Consider the following 23,095-nt stretch of genomic DNA (forward strand, 5'->3'; position numbering starts at 1 on the left):
GGAAGTCTGACCCAAGTCACGTCTACATGTGTAGACGAGGCGAACTGTCTCACTTTCACCAGCCGCTCCGGGCACGCTTGGTGCCACAATCACACCTCGGTGCCTTCCCCTCCCGGATCAATGAACTTGATCCTTTCGCTTCTCGACCTCCCGTGATCTCCGGGAAACGGGAAGCGAAACCTAAGGAGAAATCTGTGCGGGCGCAACGCGGAAACCTTCCCCCCCTTCTCCGGCACATCCGACGGGCGGAGCTCTTTGACGGGCAAAAGGAACGCCCCGTTTCGAGACGCTGACGTAGGGAGACGGCAGAAAGGGTCGCCGTCGTAGTCACTGCGGCGCAGCTGCTCCCTCGCCTTAGGAGAAGGAGAACGATGGCCTTCGCCCAGAGTCCCCTCTGGAGTCTTTGCGTCCTTCTGGGCCTCCTGGTGCCGCCCGGCGGTGAGTGATGGACCTGGGAGGGGAGAGCTGGCTGGGCGCCGGTGGGGTGGGCAGCTCTCTTCCTGGAATCGGCTGAAGCATTCGAGGCTGCCGCTAAAGGCGGGGACGAAACACCGGCGATTGTGTTCCTCATTTGAATCCCGGGTGTCCGTCACCGCGGTGCCTTCCCACGGCCGCGTGACGTTACAGCTCTCATTAGTCCCGCTTAGCTTAAGCCAGGGCTGTTCGGAGTAGTGAGTTGTATGTGGTTCATCACAGCGAGTGGGCACCAAGTGGGGCAGGCGCTCATTATGATCAGAAAAGCGTCGGAGGGGGTGACAGAAATGAACTTTCGTTACCTGAACAGGAAATCCCCCAGACGCGCAACGTGTTTGCCGTTGCGATGGTCGAATAGGGTTAAATTGGCCATCCCTCCTATTGCTGAGCGTTGGGGTCCTCTTTGCTGGGGGCAGATTGTTAGCTCGAGCATCGTCTTAAGTTACTTTGCTATGAGTGACTTCATCACAATTTCTGAGATTTGCCTGGAAGAGAACCAAATGGAACACACATTTTGGTCGTACCAAAGCTCCATCCATCCCATTCATTTTACAGCACTTGTCTGCCTGTGTCCTAAAGTCCATGAAGTGGAATTTCCATAAGACCACAGACCTGACTCACTGCTGTGCTCTGTGCAACTTCTTTGTTACTTACATGAACTTCTGTATTTGTGTTCTAACTCTTTGAGGGAGGAATTCAGTTCTTTCTCACATTGCAGAACAGTCAGTTCTTTCTCATGTTTGAGCCCTAAATGAAAATAGCTGAAAATTTCCAGGCTCTTCTGGAATTAGATTGTACAAAACTGGCATTTGTTTCCAATTAGGAAGTGTGAGTTTTCTTCTGATAATAAACGGATACAACTTGGATATTAATTTTGTTTCCAGTAGGCATTACTGGAAACAGTATTTATAGCAGTAGGCATTAAAGTTGAGCCAATTAAACACCAGCACTTTCTCCCAGGCTCTGAATTACAGCTACATTTTTCAGATTAGGATTTTAATAGTTTCTTGGTATGGTTTTAGTTTGTTATGTGAGATGGTATCTGAGAGGGTGTGATAATATTGTTGTGCATATGTAACTAGCATCCTTTGTCAGGACACAAGTTTGGAGTGGTTTGTGTGGTTATATCGTGCAAGTCTTATCGTTTTGACATTACTGTGGTTTCCTTTGGGTACCCAGTGAACCAAATCATTGTGATTTTAATCATGATTTGTGGTTTGGCATGTGTAAAAGAGAACTGTCATTCAGTGAACCATAATCATGCATATTATATTCTAGCATGGTGGAACCATGGTTCCCGTCCCATCCAGGCACAGACATGGAGGAAGCTGAGGGTTAGAAATTCTTTTTCCTCAATTGTCTGTCCTGTCCCAGAGTTACAATATGGGGAGGACCAAAAGCAAAGTCAGAAATGGAGAAATGGTATAAAATGTGCACCATGAACACCTATCAAGTCAAGATTTTGAGGATGATCAATGAGGGAAGTATAACATCTGCTCAATTACCGTACAATATTGCCTTTAGCTTTGGATATTGGATCTTTGGGCTTTATACCCTTTTTATAGGCTTTACAGACATTTTATACGCCTGTATATATGGGTGTCAACAGCAACTTGTTCCTTTTGTCGAAATGGTGGCTGTGGTATACCATCATGCTGAAACCTCCACTCCTGCCCTGCTTTTGTGTAAGGTCTCGGGGCATTTGCAGGAGGGGTAGAGGTTTGTCATGATGCAGCACAGCTTTGTTCATCATGCACCCTTTTCTCCCCACACATACTGTTGCTAAGTGTTTGCTGCTGCTTTAGCAATATAATCTTTCTTAAGTTTTAAATTTGATATGCAGAAGAAATGAAAGTGTTGCACACTTGGAATTCTGACTCATCTTTTTACTGTTCTAGCTTTTCTAAAGCAGCCTTTCTCTTCCTGGTACATTTCAGCTGGTTAGCATTCATATCATTTCTATTAGTGTGTGTATCCTTTGTGGTAGCTGGCTACTCTGACTCGATCCACTATGCACATGGCTTTGCCAGACATCCTAAGCAGATTGGGCAGGTTCATCCAGGAAAAAAGCAGGCTGGTTTTTATGGAGCAAAGCTAACACGCGTGTTTCTGAAGAACATGTTTGCTTGATGGTTTCATTAATAAGTTCTGGTGGGGGGGGCTGTTTTGATAATAAAATGAAATACATGGAGGATGGGAGGGAAGTCAAAGCCAAACAGCTATCGCAGAGGGTGGAAAAAGCAGAAGAAAACAAAGCAAGGGATAGATTTTGCTATTGTTCATTGTGTGCTTCATTTCATGATAAATATCCAACTCATCTTCTCACCCTCACCCCCCCCACAACTTTCTACCCAACCAGTCATTAAAACATGTCACTATGTTTTGAACTATACCTGAGGATTAGCTACCAGTTAATTCAGGGGCTCTGTACCAAAAGGAGCATGACTGTTTTTCCAACAAGTTTCTCTTCTCCAAAACGTGCTTTCTAGGTGCATTAGAGCTACAGTTCTTAATCTTCTGTAATTCTGTAATCCCAACCATCCAGAGATGAGAAGGCAGCTGCTTAGAGATTGGAATTTGTGGGAACTTTTCCAACAAACATTATAGTCTCTTTTACCATAACAAAAAAATGGATAAACTTGATTTAAAAATTCCACTGAGAATATGCAGCAAAAAATCAAAATACCTTTCACTATGATTGTAGATCAGTGTTTCCCAAACTTGACAATTTTAAGGCATGAGGACTTCAACTCCCAGAATTCCACAGCCAGCGTTGCTGGCTGTGGAATTCTGGGAGTTGAAGTCCTCATGCCTTAAAATTGTCAAGTTTGGGAAACACTGTTGTAGATCAATGTTAAAATAATGAAACACAACAGAACAATTTGAATGCCTCTGTATATACATAGGAAAAGATAACAGTAAGATGAGCTGCCATACATCTAGTGAACCTTATACTAGACCAATGGTTCTCAACCTTCCTAATGCCACAACCCTTTAATACAGTTTCTCATGTTGTGGTGACCACCAACCATAAAAGTATTTTAGTTGCTACTTCATAACTATAATTTTGCTACTGTTATGAATCGTAATGTAAATATCTGATATGCAGAATCAGACTCTAGACTCCAGAAGACAGAACCATCCAACAAAAGGAATTCCACAACTACAGCTAGTCCTCAACTTACGACTACGACTGAGCCCAATATTTCTGTTGCTAAGCAAGGCAGTTGTTAAGTGAGTTGCACCCATTTTACAACCTTTCTTGCTGCAGTTGTTAAGTGAATCACTGCAGTTATTAAGTTAGGAATACAGTTGTTAAATGAATCTGGCTTCCCCATTGACTTTGCTTGTCAAAAGATTGCTAAAAATAATCACATGACCCTGGGACACTGCAACCGTCATAAATACAGGCCAGCTGCCAAGCATCCACATTTTGATCACATGACCAATTGAAGGAAAAGCAGCAAGAGAATGGAAGAAAGAAAAAGGGTTATAAATAAAAAAATCAGAACCCCTGTAACATTTTGTGGATGAAGCGAGGGGTTACATGACTACTTTTTCATGGAAGTTTCCCAAAACAGAAGGATACGACTTTACAGCTATCCCAGATTCCAGCTATTTCATTCTCTCATTCCAACATTTTCACCTTCCACTGAGCACACTTGATTCTCATCTAAATGTTTTCTGACAAGTCCCTCTCTCAATACATTTCCTTTTTCCTAACAATTTCTGGCAGTGGAATATACACTTCTCCAATCGGAGCCTCGCCTTTGGATCCCGACCAGGCGGGAGGCAGAATAAAAGGAGTCGTTTAAAGGCGGGAGGAGGGAAAATCTCAAGGTTGGCTTGCTCCCGATTCATGACGAAAAAGGCGAAGGGAAGCTCGCAATCCGGGCTGGCAGGCACGCAGGCTGGCTTGCTGGCTTTCTCGCCCGTGCCAACTCCCTTCTCTTCGCTTGCAGCCGGGCGATTCCAAGTTTAAGCACAGCTCCTAGCAATCTCGAGGAAAATCCCACAGATGGGGGTGGGGAGACTCAATTAAGGTGCTTGCAAACCCCCCCCCCACGCAAGGTCAAAGACCGACCCCAGTTTTTTTTAAAAAAAAGCTAAGATAAAAAAAATACAATCCAAAAGTGCTATTTAAAAAAGCAATTGCACTGAATGCATCAAGGTAAGCTGGCGGAAAGAAAAGATGATTGACGGTGCTTTTATTCACAGACACCAGATTTTTTTTCCCCCAGATCATAAAATGTCCATTCATCCCTCCAAAAGGGAGGGAATCAAAATACAAAAGGAACCCACCCCATGGCAAAACCCTCCGTCATGCTGATTCCACAGCTAACAACCCTTCCTTCCCTCCCTCCTCCTCCTCTTCCTCCTGTCTCACCCCCTCCTCAATTCCCCGCCAGCCCGTCTCCCTCTTCCACAGAGGTGCGAGCAGCTCTGCCGGCTTCACAGATTCCCCGGGAAGATACGTCACAGATGCCAATGTCCAGGCCACGGCTTCTGATTGGTGAAAAGGCTGGGAGAAGACAGGCTGAGTCGTTGGCTTTTGCTAGCTCTACCTGAGAGGCAGGGAGTTGCTCCTTTGATGCTTTAAGTCTTACCATTCTCTGTGTTGTTTTTATCCGCCTGGAGACAGATAGAAGAGTGGTGTCTTGGTTCCCAAGACCATCGGAAATATGTGTTTTCCGATGGTCTTAGGTGACCGCTGTGAAAGGGTCATTTGACCCCCAAAGGGGTCATGACCCACAGGTTGAGAACCGCTGTACTAGACCATCTGAATAAATATGCTCCTCTAAATTATCAAAACCTGCAGGCTATTAATGAGAATGTGGATACACAAAGTGTTATTGTAAAATCTTGGACAAAAATTGACCCACATACTGTAGAACTCATCTATGGAGAAAGAGGCCCTCAGAGAATATTATAGAGTCTGTGCAAGTCACAATATATTGTAATTGGAGGCAAGCAAGTGGTTCCCAAGAGTTACTACTTTACAAGCGCCTACTCTTTCTGAAAAAACAGCTCTTTTTATTTTGCAGTACAGTAAAAGAAAATTGCTGTGGATAAGATGCTAAACTTCATTAGGTGAAAGCCCTGCTGTAATTGTGTACAGTAAGTTCCCAAATCTCAACATGTTGCCCCATAGTGTGTATAGAGTTGTTCCTGAGAGGGATGAGTGCCAGGAGTGCACTCCCAACAGGGCCACCCAAATGTGAAGGTAATCCCAGTTAAAGCAAACAAACATTTATATTGGGTAGCAGCATATAGGAAGATGTTGAAAGTTGATGACCACTTTGATGTCAACAGCAAAAGTATAATTTCAAACTGTGGAAAAAGTTGTGGCAAAGTGCTTCTGGGTTTTATTTACCAATCACTTTTCTACACCCACCCATCTCACCTAAGACACTCTGGGCGGTTTACTATAAAAAAATGTAAATAAAAACTGTTAAAATAGAATTATGAACAAACTTAAAACTGTGCTATTAAAAAGTTAAAAGGGTGGGGGAGGAGAATTCTCATGTCACCAACCAGTCCCAGAGTTGCATATTCTTAGACTGACAAGGAGTCTTTTACCAATGTGTGGACAGTATAGTCGATATAGTGGCAGATGATTTTTAACAAGAACGAACAGTATTAATGCTGTTTGTGTGGAGCTAGATTAAAACCTTTGGGACATCCAGTTGCCAATGTTTCCATGTAGGGAAAAGAAAATCCAAAGCTGCAAAGACAGAATCCCAGTGGGGGCAAGAAATGTAAGACGCATGAGCATGGGAAAGCTCAACATAGCAAAAAATGAACTGAATCAACTATACGTTTTCCTCTTAGGCATCAGCAAATTGAAATGGACTGGGATTAGGTACTCTCAGAAGCTCATACTGTTTACTACTTAGGGCACACATTGCTTTGAAAACAATACCAGTAGAATATTAAAATAGAAAAGAATATTCTTTATTGGCCAGGTGTGATTGGACACACAAGGAATTTGCTCCAGTGAATAAGCTCTCGGTACACATACAAGCAAAAAAGTGATAAATCATGAGATAAAACAAAATGATAGTCATAAGATACCAATAGGAGCAGGTAATAGGAAAGCTGAGAAGGATAATAGTAATACAGTCCTACTACATGGTTAGATATCTTTAGGCATAAGACAGTGCTGTGGAAATTAGGTCTGTGTCTAGTTTGTTTTGTCCGTCAGTGAACAAATAATATAGTCATATTTTTAATTTAATAAGTAATATAGTCATATTACAATATCAGTGAACAAATAATATCAATTAGTCTTCGGGAAAACTCTTTAATATGATAGCTATCCCAGTTTATGCTCAGTCCACTGATGCAGAACTTGATGAGTTTTATGATTAAATCTAATCTGAAATTGACAGAATGTGTAAACCGGATATGCTGCAAGTGGTTGGAGAATATGATGGAAATGTTAAGGATGGGATGTGGTTAAATTGTACAATCTAGTAAACAAAAATGTAGCAGGAGAATGACTTGACAATTTCTGCTAATCTAATTATTTCTTTATCGCTAACGCTGTTTTGAAACAAGCAAATAACACTTGGATATATAGACATTGCTAGATGGAATACACACAGAGATCAGAATAATTATATTGTTGGTATCAGGAAGTAGAGCTCAGTTATACCAGTAGAGGTGTGGTCAGGCCGACAGTAATTAAGGTCATGAAGTGTTTTTATGCAAGTTCCAAGTCCAGGTAAAGAACAACTCAGCTACTTTCCACACAATGAGCACATACCATTTTTCAAGGCATTGTAGAAGAGCTTGGCTAGTCAGTAGTGGTAAAAAAAAAAAAAAAACAGGAGGTGCATGGTAGCATCTTTTTGATCCAACAGATTTTATTAAAAAGGGTTCAAATGTCATGAGTTTGATCAGATACACAAAGCTAAAGTTCATGAAAACTTATGCCTTTTAATAAAATGTGTTAGTCTGGAAAGGTGCCATCGTACTCTTGAATTTTTGCCACTATTTCATGGAGAGCATGGGGAATACTTTAAAGTCTTGTTCCCCATGGATAGGGAATCAAAGGACAGATGGAATAGAATCAAATAAGTTACAGGATAAATGAAAAAAGAGCCTGCCAAAGACCAAGAAACAGAAGAAAGCAAGCTGGATGTCAGCGCAAATAATGGAAACTTATAAATAAATTTATAAAATAAATTGCCAAGAAGAAACTCTAAAACCCAGAAGGACAGATCTCAGAAAGGAACTTTATTAATAAAGAACTTTCAGAAAACTAATACAAAAGTCATTATTAAAGATGGAAAAAGAGAAATAAGGCACAAATAACCATTATTATTTAAATTATCAATTTAAAATTATCATTTTGGGGAGAAATTATGCAAGTCATAGCTCTCTCAAGGTGTCTGTAATGCTGAGAAAGATGGAAAGAAAAAGAAAGGACAACCCCCAGCAAGGTAGATGGATTGATTATTGGAAGACCTGAAGGACCTTTGACTTGACAGCATATAATGAAATTCTCAATTTATATAGCTAGTTTAAAATGATTCTTGTGATTATCCAGCCAACCCTTGTAGAAAAATTGCTGAGCTCAGTATGGGATTCCACATCCAGAATTCTTTATTAAAGCTTTGTCTTGGCCAATTCATAACTCTAGGCCAGAGGTCTCCAGATCTGCCAACTTTAGGACTTGTGGACTTCAACTCCCAGAATTCCCCAGGCAGCATGGGGTATGGAGACCCCCGTTCTAGGCTAGCAGCAGCTCAAGAGAATGTCCACAGCACTGAAGATTGACAGTGATGTGTTTCAAGGAAAGATCAAGGGAGAAACTAAACTGTGTGATAGAAAGTTCAGATTTAACCAATACTGTAATTGAAGGTGCGTCTTCATATTCTGGTCCATATTCATTCCTCTTCTGTGTGGAGTGCTGCATTATAGAGAAACCAATCAACATCAAGCAATTTTCTCAGAAAATTTGAATTGATGTAAATTTAGAAAATATAAGATAGGGATTTAGCTGAATCCTACAGATTATATCAGTGCTGTGGTCTCAGATTTTAGAGTTGCTGAAAGACGTTCCGTAAATATGGAAAAGTAAAGTGATAATGGATTAGCTTTTTTAGGTGCATGGGCTAAGTTCTAGAGGGGTGTCTGTTTAGACATTTCCCTTCCTGTCAATTAAATCAGAACCTAAATATTTGGAGCATTCCACTTATTGAATGCCACATGCCTTCATATTCCAAGCCATGGACTAATATCTTAATTTTTTTACAAAGTGCTTATCTCAAAGTTAGACTTATAGAAACGGGTCAAAGCTTTCATTTCTCTTCTTAGATCTACTGGGTATCCATGAAGAACTACTGCATCAACTGTATTTAGCAGTTTTGCTGCAAGTTCTTGAGTTAAATTCCTAACTATTGACTTGATAAACACTTGAATAGTGGGACAAGGATGTTTTCTTATTTAACTCCTTTTCTAGGGACTGTTTCTGAATACGTTTTGCTGCACTTCATTTACACTCAGGTTAATGTTATCTTGTGTTTGTTTATTAAATATATATGCTGCACATCTCACTGTCAAATCTGGGCAGCTTACAGCATCATAAAAACAAGAATATAAAAACTTTAAAACTTTAAACATTAATAAGCAGGCAACAGATAAATGCATTACACTTGTGCCAGAGGATTTCCCTAGATATTAAGACAAGAGCTGCTTAAATACTAAAGAGAAGTGACAGTCTAAATGGGAAAATCCTTAACTTGCAGGTCTCCAAAATTTAGCCAGAACATTTGCTCTTGCTGCTGCTATTAAATCCTTCAGGCAGTCAGTACAGCATATGTTTGACTGTCAGTAAAGTTTTATAATGCATCTTTTGGATATTCTAGAGCTGTGTGTGCTTCTATAACAATTCAGGAGAATTACTTCAGACATCATATGAACATAGCACCTCTCTCTTATTATTAAATATCCCTTCTTTTTGCAGGCCTGCATGTGAACCTAAAAACAAGTTGAGGTTGCTTTAAGAGGCATTTCAACTCCTTAAAGCAGCTCCCTATTTTAGGGTAGTGGATAAATATGAAAAAAGATCTGCTTTAATCACTAGTCCTACTATAATTAGTTTGGTCAGAATTAGAGCCTTCTGCAGTCCAGAAAAATGTCCCAGGCTACAAAAGATAGTGAGAGAAGTAGCAAGCTAAAAATAACAAGCAAAATATTCATATCCTCATATGCTGCACCCACATATACATACAGTTAACTTTGCTAAATTCTACTTTCTCACCTAAAAGTATCGGGCTCTGAACAGCTGGTTTTCATCAATCTTGTCACAAAATATTGTTACATTACAATTTTGAGAGAGATCTAGATCTTTGGCTGTTCTTGAACATAGAAATTCTTGTTAGGCTGTTGGTATTTTTTATCCATCAGTCCTGTTTTGATCTTCTCGTCATCTTTGGTATATTATTGTTTTTGTCCACCTTAGCATGTTGAATTTCTACATAACCTGTGCATTCAGCTGGACTATATGTACTTTGTTAGACTTAATATAGTTCATTAGATTCAATATCTGACATGTTGATTAAAAAGCAAGTTTGCAAGGAAGTTCCACCTCATTGAACCATAGATTCTTCCTGGTTTTAGTAGCCCTTGGTTTATGTATGTCCAAAATATTCTTCCAGTTCCCTTCACCATCATATAAGTGTTGCTTGAGCAGGATTGTCTGGGACACTACACAACCTCTCCATGACCTGTTTTCCTTGTTATCTTCTGGGAGGAGGCTTTGTGGTATCCGAAGCAGAACATCCAGATTCAGTCACAGTTTTGTTCCATACAGTATCAACCTTGTGAACACTCAAGCTTCATATTTCCGCTATGTATTCAAGATGGACAGTGATTAATATTTATATGTTACTTATATATAAGGGTGTAGGTATATACATATGTATGTACATAGCATGCTTCTATGTGTGTTATGTATGTGTAAACTTTTGGTAGCAGGCAACATAATTTCATTTTTAATGTGTGCTAGTGTGCCCACAGTAAAAAATGACAATAAAGGTTATCTTATCTATCTTTGTTGCTGTTCTCTGTACTCTTTCCAGTTCCTTAGCAATTTTTCTTTTATTGTGGGGACCAGAACTGGGCATGTATTCCAGTTAGGATTATTACTAGCACAGCCTAGGGTAGAACTATTGCTTGCCTATTTTTACCTGCATTTCTCTTCTGCCCATTCCCTCAACCTCCAAACCATGGCGATTGACAAGTTGGATCACTTTTTTCCTTTTTTTTGAAAAGAGAAGTGCAAAATAGGAATAAAGCAGTTCAATCTTTTCTGTGTTGATAGGCAAGAACAGGTAAGATTCATATGGAAAGTTCTTATTTCCCCTTTAAATTATACTATCCATTGCAACTTTATGGTAAACCAATAGGCCAAAAGTGCTAATTGCAGGAAAGAGTTCCATTCCACAATCAAATCGATACCCTTATGTACAAGGTGCCTGGCAGATATTTTTAGTTTGGAAAAGTGGGGTAACTTTTACTAATCCCTTCTATAACTCCTGTGAACAGAGCAAAGTTCTATGTACAGCAATTCTTTTTCTTTAAAACTTACATTTTTTAAAAGACCCAAGGGTAAACTTTTCCAAACTGAGATTGAGAAGATCACTTTCCATTGGCATGGCTGATTGCTAGGCCTTGGTAAAACAATGGCAAATCTAGGAAGGCAATATTGCCAGAGGCATGAACAATTCCTTGGTCATTCCTTTTGTTGATCAAAGGCATAAGCCCAATGACTCTTTGGGTTTTCTTGGGACTTAGCTTAGTAATCAAAAGGAGTCTGGACAATTTTTTCAAGGCCATCAATCTGGTCACAACTGTTTTGTTAAGGCTAAAGAGGAAAGCGATTAAGCCAAACCAGACAGCTCATCCAACCTTTCCCCTTTTTTTGTCTATCTTTTGTTAGTCTTGACCATCTATTTTGTTAGCGATTTATCAGGACTACCTAAGTTCGCAGTACTTATTCCTCAGGGCAGAAATTCCTATAAAAGGAGAAAGAAACCCCATCTCTCCTTATCTTCTCCAGAAATCAGAAGAGAGCTTTCCCCGCTCACTTGCCCACATTCTCTTTATCTGGGGGGAGAGAACTTAGTTTAGGCCATCTGTAGCCAGACACTCCATCATGGACTATACCCGATCCCAGCCATTGACCCTGAAGCTATGAGAGGCCTGTGAAGGCCATCTTTTTTTGTTCTTCTCAATCAAGTCCTTCTCGACTGAGATTATCTGAAAAACTCCCTGCAGTTTTCTTGGCAAGGGTTTTCAGAAGTAGCTTGCCATCGCCTCCTTCCTAAGGTTTAGAAAAAGTGACTAGCCCAAGATCACCAAGCTGGCTTTGTGCCCAAGGCAGGACTAGAACTTACAATCTCCTAGTTTCAAGCCTAGTGTCTTAACCATTATTCCAAGCTGGTTCTCCAGGTTCATCTACTGTGTTGGATTTGTAGTACAGTCACAGAGAAGTTGCTGGGCTTTATAGGAACTGAATTAAACCCTCCAGTATGTTGCCTTGTTAGACTTTGGGAGCACAATCTTCCTATGTTTCTGAAACAGTTGGATTTTATAGCCTAGAAGAATCATCTAACTTCATCTGATCCAGAATCAGAAAAAGAAGTGTTTAAGTACTATTTAAACTGTATGTGCCTCTAGTTCAGGAGTACTTCAGATATACCCAGCCAAGGGTCACTTGCAAGCATCTATTGATGGGGTCTCACATCTTCCTCCCCTCCAACGTTGGAGGAGCCATACCACATTGGATCCTTCAAGGATCAAAAGTCTGTGTACAAGTTATATGGGAAGGTAATTACTTCTCTATCTGTCTGCTTCTTTCTTTCTCCATTCCCAAGTGAAATTGTGTTAATGCAAAAAAATCTTTCTGTGTTGCATGTATGTAATGGCGCTATCTTGTAAAAGAAGTTCTTTCCTTTTCTGTGGTAGAAAAACTTTTTTTTGTTTTCTTTTTCAGGTTTCTTGAGATTCATTTTTTTGCTGTAACTGAAAACATTGTGAAATAGATTGCATCTTAAAACTTTTTCACATTTTGCCTGCCATTCTCTGAGCTCCTTTCATTTCTCTCCTTAAGTGAAATGTATTATATTATTCATAGATAATTGACTGCTTATTTGCGTTTGGTTTGATTTCTCTCCTGTTTTTTATTTAATTTTAATTTTATTTATTTTATTTAAAAATACAAGGTAGTGGTTTCTTTAAATATTAGGTTCAAATATTTTTTGTACTAGCAAGTATTCCTTTGAATAAGCTTCAGATCATTTGCCCAGAACTCCTCTTTCATTATCTGACTGCAGACAAGTAATAATCAGGAAACACACAGTTTTACCTGGAGCAGTACTTCACTCTTTCCGCAGGGCCAGGCCACAGGTTAAGAATAAGCATATCCACTTAGAAAATGTCCAGCATTTGTTGCGTAACTGATAGAATTGGTTGGCAATGAAGTCCAACCTCGTGGAATATACAAATCTAAGTGAAAACATCTCAAACAGATGGTTTCCAACCTCTGCCCAAACACATTCATCAATAGCAACAGTCTGGACATCACCCAAAGTCAATTCTGGTGAGATGGGCAGCTATTTAAATTTAATAAATAAGCACAGCTCCCTCAACAAATTGCTCTTACTCAGTTAATAATTTGTTTCTAATGCTCAACTCAGGAATCTGTTTCCCTGTAACTTCATACCATTATTTTGTATCCTACCATCTGAGATGTCAAAATACGTCTTAATTTTCTGCTGTGCCATGATATTTCAAATATATGAAGAATGTATCCATATTCCTCTTGGCTGTCATTTTTTCAAAGCTAAATATGATATGGTAAAATAACCTCTTGCTTTGATTAATTTTCAGATTCCTCTGAACATTGTGAGGCTTACACAGATTCTGATGGACTTTGGCATCCACAGCAGACTTGCTTAGAATATTGTTGTGGAACCTGCACTAATCGTTATTGTTGCTCCGACCTCTTTAAAAAAAATTATCAGTTTATTTGTTCCGTGGAAAGGTATGATTGGAAATGATTGCACAAAGTTTAGGGTGTTGTGAGGTTGTTTAAATTCTAGAGAGGATACCGAAGTTAGAACATAATTCCATGTTCTGCCTTTTTGCCAGTTTTATCTTGTTCATTTTCCCAACCCAAGAGAATAATAAATAATAAATAAATAATAAGCTTGGCACTACTGTCTGTTCATCTGTCTGTCCCCTGGCAACTTCTACATGTGTAGATTTCAGTTCCCAGAATCCCTCAGTCAGCAACCCCAGCCTGGCTTAATGGCTGAAGAGTTCTTAAGTTGAAATTCACACATCTTAAAGTTTCCAAAGTTGAAAAATACTGCCCTATCCTATCAAAGATAACTTTCCAAAAACAGCTAAATGTCTATGGAGATTCTCAGTAATCCAGGTCATGGTTGTCCCAAAGGAAAAACAAAGGAAGTCTAGTTGTCTTTTGAAAAAGCACCTTTGGGTCTCAAAAACAGAACAAATTGGGTCATATTTGGCAGCAGATGAGAACCTGGCCAAAAAAATTTAAAAAGACTGATTTCAAAGGTAAGCCATAATTATAGAGAAAACACATTCCAGGAAAAAAAATTCTCTAATATGCTCCCTGCAGAGAATGGAGGAATTGTAGTCCAAAAAATAGTCAGGCATCCAATTGGAAAATGGTGCTGGACACTTGCTCAAAGTACTCCTTCCTGTTTGAACTACAAGCGTTAAACGGGGCAGTCCTCCTGGATTTGGCCCTGTGGAACCGGTTATAGCCAGGTCTAGTTGCGGGCTTTGCCTAAATAAAACTGGCTGGGGAACTCTTGAGAGCTGAAGTCCACTCAACTTAAAGTTGCCAAAGTTGAGAAATACTGACCTAAATTTACCTACTATGCCAATTTGCATTTATTTCTGGTTATAATGCCATGCCCTTACTTTATATCAGAACTGGAGCCGAGAAGAAATTTTCATGTGGCCCATAGCACAATTGCTATATTATATGACACCCATAGTAGCATGTATGTACTGAATCCAAACCCTTTTCCAGACTGCATCTTCCCACACAATCCATACAAACCTAAGTACAAAGGTCCCCATTTCTTTTGAGCTGGTGGAGATTTTTGAGAATAGATTACATGGGCTCTCAGAAAATGACAATTGAGGAGACTTGCCCAGTTGCAGACCTTACTGTAGATTTACCAGAATGTTACCTGCCATCCCACTAGTTTCCTACTTTTCTTTGTCGTAATAAGGGTATACTTTATTTTCAAAGAAAGCTTAGTTGGGACTCAAGAATTTCTGTAAGTGAAATTCTATTTGAAACTGGAACATTGCTTTATAAGACCTTTTTTACTACATTACTATAGGAAGCACAATTTAAAATTTTAAAATGTGAAAAGAATAGGCATCAAGGAAGATTTTTGCAAATTATTATGTCAGTGATCCTGGCTTAATACCTGATGTCACTTATTCTCTTTATCTTAGAATCACAGAATTGAAAACTAGGATTTAGGCCATCAATTTCGGTACAATAATCCACATTAAGGTGTCTCAGTTGTATGCCACTCCTCCTTTCAATGAAATAAAGTCTTAGTTTGATAGATACAGTGGAGATTTTTTGTTTACTTATTTATTGTTTAACAGGTTTTCCTGCACACAACACTTTTTACATTAATTACACAATTATAAAAGTGATGTAAATCAATGCAAGTGATATTAATCTGGATTTCACCAATGCTTGTTTCTTCCCAATATACCATTAAGTCTTTTCCCCCCCCCTTTAATTGCTTCTGAGGACTGTTGTTAGTCATCTTAAGCATTATTAGGATGTGTTATATAAGCACTATTGGTTGTATACAGCATTTCTCAGGGCTTTTTTTCTCATAGAACGCCCAGAACGGAGTTCCAGCACCTTTTTTGGATGGAACCTTGTAGGGTAGGCAAGGCAGGTTGTATGACGTGTGTGAGAAAAAAAGCACTGGCATTTCTCATTTTTTGTTAGAAAAGGGCAACTTAAACACTTTTTTATTTAATATTTGAACATCTTTTAAAATGTTTTCTTTTTACTCTTGTTGCTATAGGCCACTTCCATCTTTCAAGCCTGAACCATTCAAGATGGACCCAGATTTTGAAGATCTATATTCATCTGATTTCAGGTACACATAATGTAAAAATCCCATGCAATTAGAAAGGAAATATCCTGTATTACCTACATATGCTTCTTTTTATGCTGATGATAATCTTTTGACCAATCTAAAGTAAAAATGCAAGAGAAATTAACCACGCTAACATAAAAGCCATGTGTGTCTTAACACTGTAAGGCAGTGTTTCTCAACCTTGACCATTTTAAGGCATGAGGACTTCAACTCCCAGAATTCCACAGCCAGCATTGCTGGCTGTGGAATTCTGGGTGTTGAAGTCCACATGCCTTAAAATGGTCAAGGTTGAGAAACACTGCTGTAAGGACAATAGCCGTAGTCTTAAAAGATGAAAAGGTGGGAGCTACATTCTGCTCTAAAACCAAAAGCTATAAAGCTAAAAGAATAAGCTGCATCAGCTTGCTGCGTATTTGCACTTGGAGAGTTAGAGAGCCATGAAGTCATTTTGGTCATTTTGGCACTCTGCAACTATTCTGCTATTTTTAAGAGGTATGCAGGTAGTCTTCAAGATAGAACTGGTCATTTTATGGTCATTTGAAGTAATGACAAACTCTCCTAAAGATACCTACAACCCTCTTTTCACACTTACAGTGGCTGCATCACCCTGCAATCATTCACCTTTACAATTGACCACAGGGCCACAGGCCGCAGCAAACCCCACCCCCTCCTTCTCCTCCTCCTTCCTCCTTCCCTGCAGCACTTGGGCCTCTTCCTCAGGCCTCCTTGAAGCAGCCACCATTTTCAGCAAAGAATTCCAACAATTCTTTGCAGCAATGACAGCTGCCTTTGGGAGCTTTCTGCCTTGATCAGCTGGCCAAACTATATATCTTTGGTAGGAATAGCCCCAGCGGCTGTGAGAAGGAGTGTGGCACGAGATGTGGAAAGGTGTTACGCGATCTGGCACACCCGTTATTTAGCCAAGTACCCCTCCCCCCACAAAAAGATTGAAATCAAGAAGGAGCTTTTTGGATTGCGCCAATGAGATTGTTACTACACCTCAAAAAGAAACATTAAAGAGATGGAAACTTCAAGTTAAACCTCTTCATAATTGGATAGAACCGCTTGAGGAGTTGCCTGGAGTTTCAGAAGAGGAGTGGATGTTTTGGAGATGTTTAAATAAACTGTCCACTGGTTTGGCTAGAGCTAAAGACCACGTGGGGAAATGGGGGTTTTCTGCTTGAAGACAAGGATATTTGTTGGCCTGCCCGCTCTTTGTGAGGGGAAAAAGCAGGTGAAAGTGTTGTTTGTGTAAATGTCAAGCTGTGGCTTTCTGCCTAGAGTTTTATCTTTCGCTCTAATACCCCCGTTTCTACAGGCTAAATCGAGAAGGGGGTGCAGTCAGGACTGGATTTGCAGAGTTAATACTTCTCTACACCGAACGCCTGCTACGGAAGGCTACCCCTTTTGGCAGGCTTTGTGTCGATGCTAGATAACTGGAATCCAGACGGTAATCATCTGGAATAACTGGATAACTGGAATCCAGACGATCACCAACGTATTAGCTTACACCAATGAGTCCCAGGTAGGGAGCAGCTTCTAGGCAGCCTTGGCTGATATCTTGAAGCTACCCTGGCTTGAATCCAGATATCGCAGGACTCGGAAGTTAAAAAGAAAATATCTAGAAGAAAGTAATATCAAATCATTTCCATATCGATGCCTGTGAAATCAGTTCAGAGGTTTTTGTTTAACCAAATGCTGCACAACTTCAACTTCTTCAGGAGCAGAAGAATGGCAGAAATAAAATAGCAGAAAAACCTCTGAGCACACAATCAATTGATAAATTGTTAAATTTCGCCCCACCGGCGAAAGAGGCCCAAGGGCGCCCGCTTGGCAGGATTATCCGCCAGGTAGCTTCCCGGGCAGAGGAAAACTTTTCAACCTTCGCCAAGGAAAAGGGCAGGGCGCACCTCGTCCAGGGCTTTTCCAGCTGCCGCTGCCCCGCCTTACCCTGCCCAGCCCAGCCCAGCGTTTTTTTACCCTCATGGCTTCCTTCACATTGAAGCTTGGTCTGGTTAGCCAGTTTTCTAACTGGGTTTGTGCAGGGCTTTCGTCTGCCGCCTCGGCCGCTTCGCTGTGCCTGGAGGCCGCCACCGCCTCGTCCCCGCTGCCCGGCATATCCCGCGTCCCGCGTGGCGGCGACCCACAGCCCGACTTTCTGCCGTTGGAGAGTGCCGGCCTGCTCTACCAGCAGCCACAGCCTTCCCCGTGGCGGCAGGCCTCGCCGCAGCAGCCCACCTGGGCAATTCGGCCCGGCGCTCAGCCAACCTTCACTGCCCCGTGTGTGGCTTCCTTTTCCTTCTCCGCTATCATCGCCGCCGCCGCCTCGTCGTTTTCCTCAGGCTCTGCAGCGGGGCCTTCTCCAGTGACCTGGGTTCCCCGCGTGCCTTCGCCCGTTGCCTTGGTGGCAATTGCCGCCGTTGCGATGACGGCCAGCAACAGCTTGGAGAAGTTGACCCAGCTCTTTGAGGAGCATAAGGCCAAGTACGGTCTGCCCCAAGACAAGTACCTAATGATTACCTAGCCGGCCACATTAGACCAGGCTGGGACACAGAGGGGCAATACTATTTTTAGAGAATGTTTGTTGTGGGTGTGAGTATGCATGTAGATAAATGGTGGCCCTGTTATGTATAAATTTTATTATTGTATTTAGGGCGTATGAATGTGAATATTTTTATTTTCTATGTATATAAATTGAGTGTGAATGTGTATTGAGTGTTTGGGGTATGAGAATGATAGAGTCGGGGGTGGAGCCTGGTACCCCCTCTGCTGAGTGCAATAGCAAAAGTAGGGGGGGCAGGACTTACCCTTGGGCTTGGTCTGTATGGAAAGTGAGTCCGGTCAGGAAGGGAGAAGGCTGGTGAGGGTGGGGGTACTCCGGGGAGGGGAGAAGGTCGGAGCATCCTGGTCATGACTGGGATGGGCAGATATGACGGGAGCCGAGGGGCAGACCATCTTTGGGGAACGAGGACTCGCTATGTTAGAGCGATTCCTTGTTCCGGCCCCTCAAAAGGCTCATCCTGTAGTACTGGTGACAGGGGAGTACAGGGCCCTAATTGTAGGGTGCTGTTGCTTAATGCCAGGTCCGTTGTCAGCAAAGCCCCCCTTGTCCGTGATTTAATATTGGACAGCGGGGCGGACCTGACATGTATAACTGAAACCTGGCTGGGCCCTGAGGGGGGTGTTTCCCTCTTGGAGATGTGCCCGGACGGGTTTGTGGTGCTTCATCAGCCTCGACATCAGGGCAGGGGTGGGGGAGTGGCAGTCATCGCTCGGAAGTCCTTGAGCCCTCGTGGGATTCCTGCCCCAGAGGTTGTTGGGTGTGAGTCCCTCCTATTGAAGTTGGGTTCACGGGTTCAGTTGGGCTTGCTGCTGACGTACCTACCTCCCAGCTGCGTTGCAACAGCCCTGCCTGCGTTGCTGGAGTCAGTAGCCGGGTTGGCGGTGGAGTTCCCCAGACTTATAGTACTGGGGGACTTTAACCTACCATCACTCGGCGATCGCTCAGAGGTGGCGCAGGAGTTCATGGCTTCCATGGCAACCATGGACCTGACCCAGGTAATCCAGGATCCGACTCATAGGGTGGTCACACACTCGACCTTGTGTTTCTCTCGGGGCAATGGAGACATGATCTGGAATTAAGGGGAATAGAGATCTCGCCCTTGTCATGGACAGATCATTTCCTATTGAGGCTGGACTTCAGAGCATCACTCCGCCATCGCAGGGAGAGGGAGCCGACTAGATGGTTCCGCCCCAGGCGCCTAATGGACCCAGATCGGTTCCAGGAGGAGCTTGGGGAAATACCTGACTCCTTTGTCCACAACTCGTCCAGGTCCCTGGTTGCGGTCTGGAATAAGGCAGCATCTGGGGCCCTGGATCGAATTGCGCCTTTGCGACCTCTCTGTGGTGGTGGTCCCCGGAGGGCGCCTTGGTTTACTGAGGAGCTCCGGGAGATGAAGCGCCACAAGAGACGTCTAGAGCGACGTTGGAGGGCCAGTAACTCTGAATCTGACCGATCACTATTAAGAGCCTATCTTAAGACTTATTTAGTGGCGATAAGGGCGGCAAAGCGTGTTCACTTTTCCGCACTTATTGCGTCCGCAGAATCTCGCCCGGCCGCCTTGTTTAGGGTGACCCGCTCCCTTCTTAAAGGAGGCGGAGGAACCCTTGCAGGGGAGAGCTGAGGAGTTTGTTCAGTTTCTTTCGGACAAAATCGCTCAGATTCAGAGAGACCTGGACTCCGACTGGGCAGTGCCAGCTGAGTTGCCAGTGGCTGGTCTTAGTCATGTTATCTGGAGCGAGTTTGAGCCTGTGACCCCTGATGAAGTGGACAAGGCCGTGAGGGCAATGAATGCCACCACCTGTTTATTGGACCCGTGCCCCTCCTGGCTGGTTTCTGCCAGTAGGGAGGTGACACGAGGCTGGCTCCAGGCGATAATCAATGCTTCCTGGATGGAGGGGTCTTTCCCGCAACCTTTAAAGGAAGCGGTGGTGAGGCCCCTCCTCAAGAAGCCTTCCCTGGACCCAGCTGTTTTGAAGAACTTTCGTCCCGTCTCCAACCTCCCCTTTGTGGGGAAGGTTGTAGAGAAGGTGGTGGCGTCTCAACTCTTGTGATCCTTGGATGAAACCAGTTATCTGGACCCTTTTCAATCTGGTTTCAGGCCCGGCTACAGCACTGAGACTCCTTTGGTCGCACTGACCGATGACCTCTGGCGAGCCCGGGATAGGGGTTATTCCTCTATCCTGGTGCTTCTTGACCTCTCAGCGGCTTTCGATACCATCGCCCATGGTATCCTTCTGCGTCGTCTCGGAGAGGTGGGGGTGGGCGGCACCGTATTGCGGTGGTTCTCCTCCTACCTCTCTGACAGGTCGCAGTCGGTGTTGGCGGGTGGACAGAGATCGACCCCTAGGCGCCTCGATCATGGGGTGCCTCAGGGCTCGGTCCTGTGCCCCCTCCTTTTTAACATCTACATGAAACCGCTGGGTGAGATCAATCGGCGACACGGGGTGAGGTATCAGTACGCGGATGATACCCAATTATATATCTCCACCCCATGTCCTTTCAATGAAGCAGTCGACGTGATGTGCTGGTGCCTGGAAGATGTGAGGGTCTGGATGGGGGTGAACAGGCTTAGGCTCAACCCTGACAAGACCGAGTGGCTCTGGGTCTTGCCTCCCAAAGGCCAACTGGATGGTCCATCTTTAGTCCTGGGGGGGGGGCAAATTTACCTCCCTCAGTGCAGGCACGCAACTTGGGTGTCCTCCTGGACTCACAGCTAAATTTGGAACAACATCTATCGGCTGTGGCCAGGGGGATCTTTGCACAGGTTCGCCTAGTGCACCAGTTGCGGCCTTATTTGGACTGGGAGGCTTTACTCACAGTCATTCATGCCCTTGTCACCTCAAGACTGGATTACTGTAACACGCTCTACATGGGGCTACCCTTGAAGGGCGTTCGGAGGCTGCAGTTGGTTCAGAACGCAGCTGCGAGAGCGATTGTGGGCGCGCCAAGGTACGCCCACGTGTCACCTATCCTCCGCGAGCTACACTGGCTTCCTGTGGGTCTCCGGACGCAATTCAAGGTGTTGGTTATCACCTTCAAAGCCCTTCATGGCATAGGGCCAGGTTACTTACAGGACCGCATTCTGCCGCACAGCTCCCAGAGACCGGTGAGGTCCCATAGATTGGACCTCCTTCAGGTCCCGTCGGCCAGACAATGTCGGCTGGCGGGCCCTCGGGGAAGGGCCTTTTCTGTGGTGGCTCCAACCTGGTGGAATCAACTTCCCCCCGAGGTTCGAACTACTCCCACCCTGCCGGCCTTTAAGAAAGCCGTTAAAACTCTCCTGTTCCAGCAGGCCTGGGGCTGATGTCCCCGGGGGGCCGGGATATGATCGGACTCGCGGTATGACTGTATTATTTTATTGTTTTTATGATTGTTTTAACTTTGTACGCCGCCCTGAGTCCTTTGGGATCGGGCGGCATATAAATATTTGAAAATAAATAAATAAATAAATTTACTGTGAATGTGGCAGTATTCAAACAACTGTCCATCTTTTACAGTGCCCTCTGGGACCGACATGCACACAGAATGACTTTCTGGTCAGAAATATCCCTGCTATCAACATGGCTCGACATTGGGCTAGAACAGGGGTAGGTTACCTTGGCTCTTTTATGACTCGTGGACTTCAACTCCCAGAATTCAGAATTCAGGAATTCTGAGTGTTGAAGTCCACGAGTCATAAAAGAGCCGAGGTTGCCTATCCCTGGGCTAGAACTATACAAATCTTATGTTTTTATAAAAGTTTTTAATCTTTTTAAATTTAAATTAATAATTATCCCCTTTCTAGTTCCTGCATTTCTGACATGAGACCAAACGAGCTGCCCATCAGGAGACTGTAATCTCTCCTGGGCTTAGGGGAGGCCAGCTGCATGCATGGAAAGGCTGCAGCTTCTGGATGAGCTTCCCCAACCTTTCCCTCACTTAACCTTCTCCCTCCTGTCCTCAGAAGCTCATATTTCTTCAGTGAAGAAAACAAAAAAAAGCTGGGAGAGACAGACTTCTTGATCTTTACACACATGCACGCAACGCACCTTAGGTGCTGAAACAACTCTCCACCTCTGCCGGCCAATCTCAATCCCTTTTAACAACTTAATTTACTAAATTTACTGCATGCCTAGAAAAAGGGTGAAGAAATACTGTATATGAATTGCTTATCTTGATGAATGATTGCCAAACTGAAGGACAGAGGAAAGAAAGGAAACAAACAAAGAAAATCTTTCTGCAGGTTCTTTTGCCTTGAAGAGTTGAAGAAAAAGTTTAACTCAAAAGAAAAAAGCTACAACACAAATGTGCATGAAATAGCTATGGCAACCGCTGGATCCTAAACGGAGTCAGAGAGGCAGCAAAAAACTTTCCAAAAGTTTGGAATTATGGCCATCACAGCATCCTAAAGATATGTGATCACTATTTGGGCACTTCCTGTCTGGTACACATTTATGACCATTGCACTGTCCTGTAGTTACATAAGAGCTCTTCATGTGCTTCACAATCGGCTTACAACAAGCAGTTATGAAGAAAATAGAAATAAAACTGTATGTAGAATAGAATAGAGTAGAGTAGAGTAGTGTAGCATAGAGTAGAATAGAATAGAATAGAATAGAATAGAATAGAATAGAATAGAATAGAATAGAATAGAATAGAATAGCTGGGAGGGACCCTGGGGGTCTTCTAGACCAGCCCCCTGCTCAAGCAGGAGAACCTTCACCATCATGGACAGGTGATTGTCTAGTCATTTCTTAAAAACCTCCAGTGATGGAGCGCCCACGATTTCTAGGGCTTGATTGTCCTCGCTGTCAGGAAGTTTCTCCTTAATTCCAGGTTGCTTCTCTCCTTGATCGGTTTCCAACCATTGTTTCTTGTCCTTCCCTCT

The 23,095-nt window shown here is 42.9% G+C and overlaps 1 protein-coding gene across 1 annotated transcript in view; it reads left to right on the forward strand.

Annotated features, from left to right (window-relative positions):
* The first annotated feature begins 274 nt into the window (after nucleotides 1-274).
* Nucleotides 275-23,095, forward strand: part of SHISA5 (shisa family member 5) — a 32,069-nt gene continuing 9,248 nt past the window's right edge. Inside the window, exons 1-3 of the mRNA XM_039348209.1 lie at nucleotides 275-438; nucleotides 13,378-13,531; nucleotides 15,591-15,665. Coding sequence (XP_039204143.1) covers nucleotides 372-438; nucleotides 13,378-13,531; nucleotides 15,591-15,665 — 296 coding nt within the window. The 5' untranslated portion in view covers nucleotides 275-371. The remainder of the gene's footprint in view (nucleotides 439-13,377; nucleotides 13,532-15,590; nucleotides 15,666-23,095) is intronic.

Source organism: Crotalus tigris, unplaced genomic scaffold (assembly GCF_016545835.1).
Source record: "Crotalus tigris isolate CLP2741 ecotype Arizona unplaced genomic scaffold, ASM1654583v1 scf7180000018125.1543573, whole genome shotgun sequence".
In the NCBI taxonomy this organism is placed as follows: domain Eukaryota; kingdom Metazoa; phylum Chordata; class Lepidosauria; order Squamata; family Viperidae; genus Crotalus; species Crotalus tigris.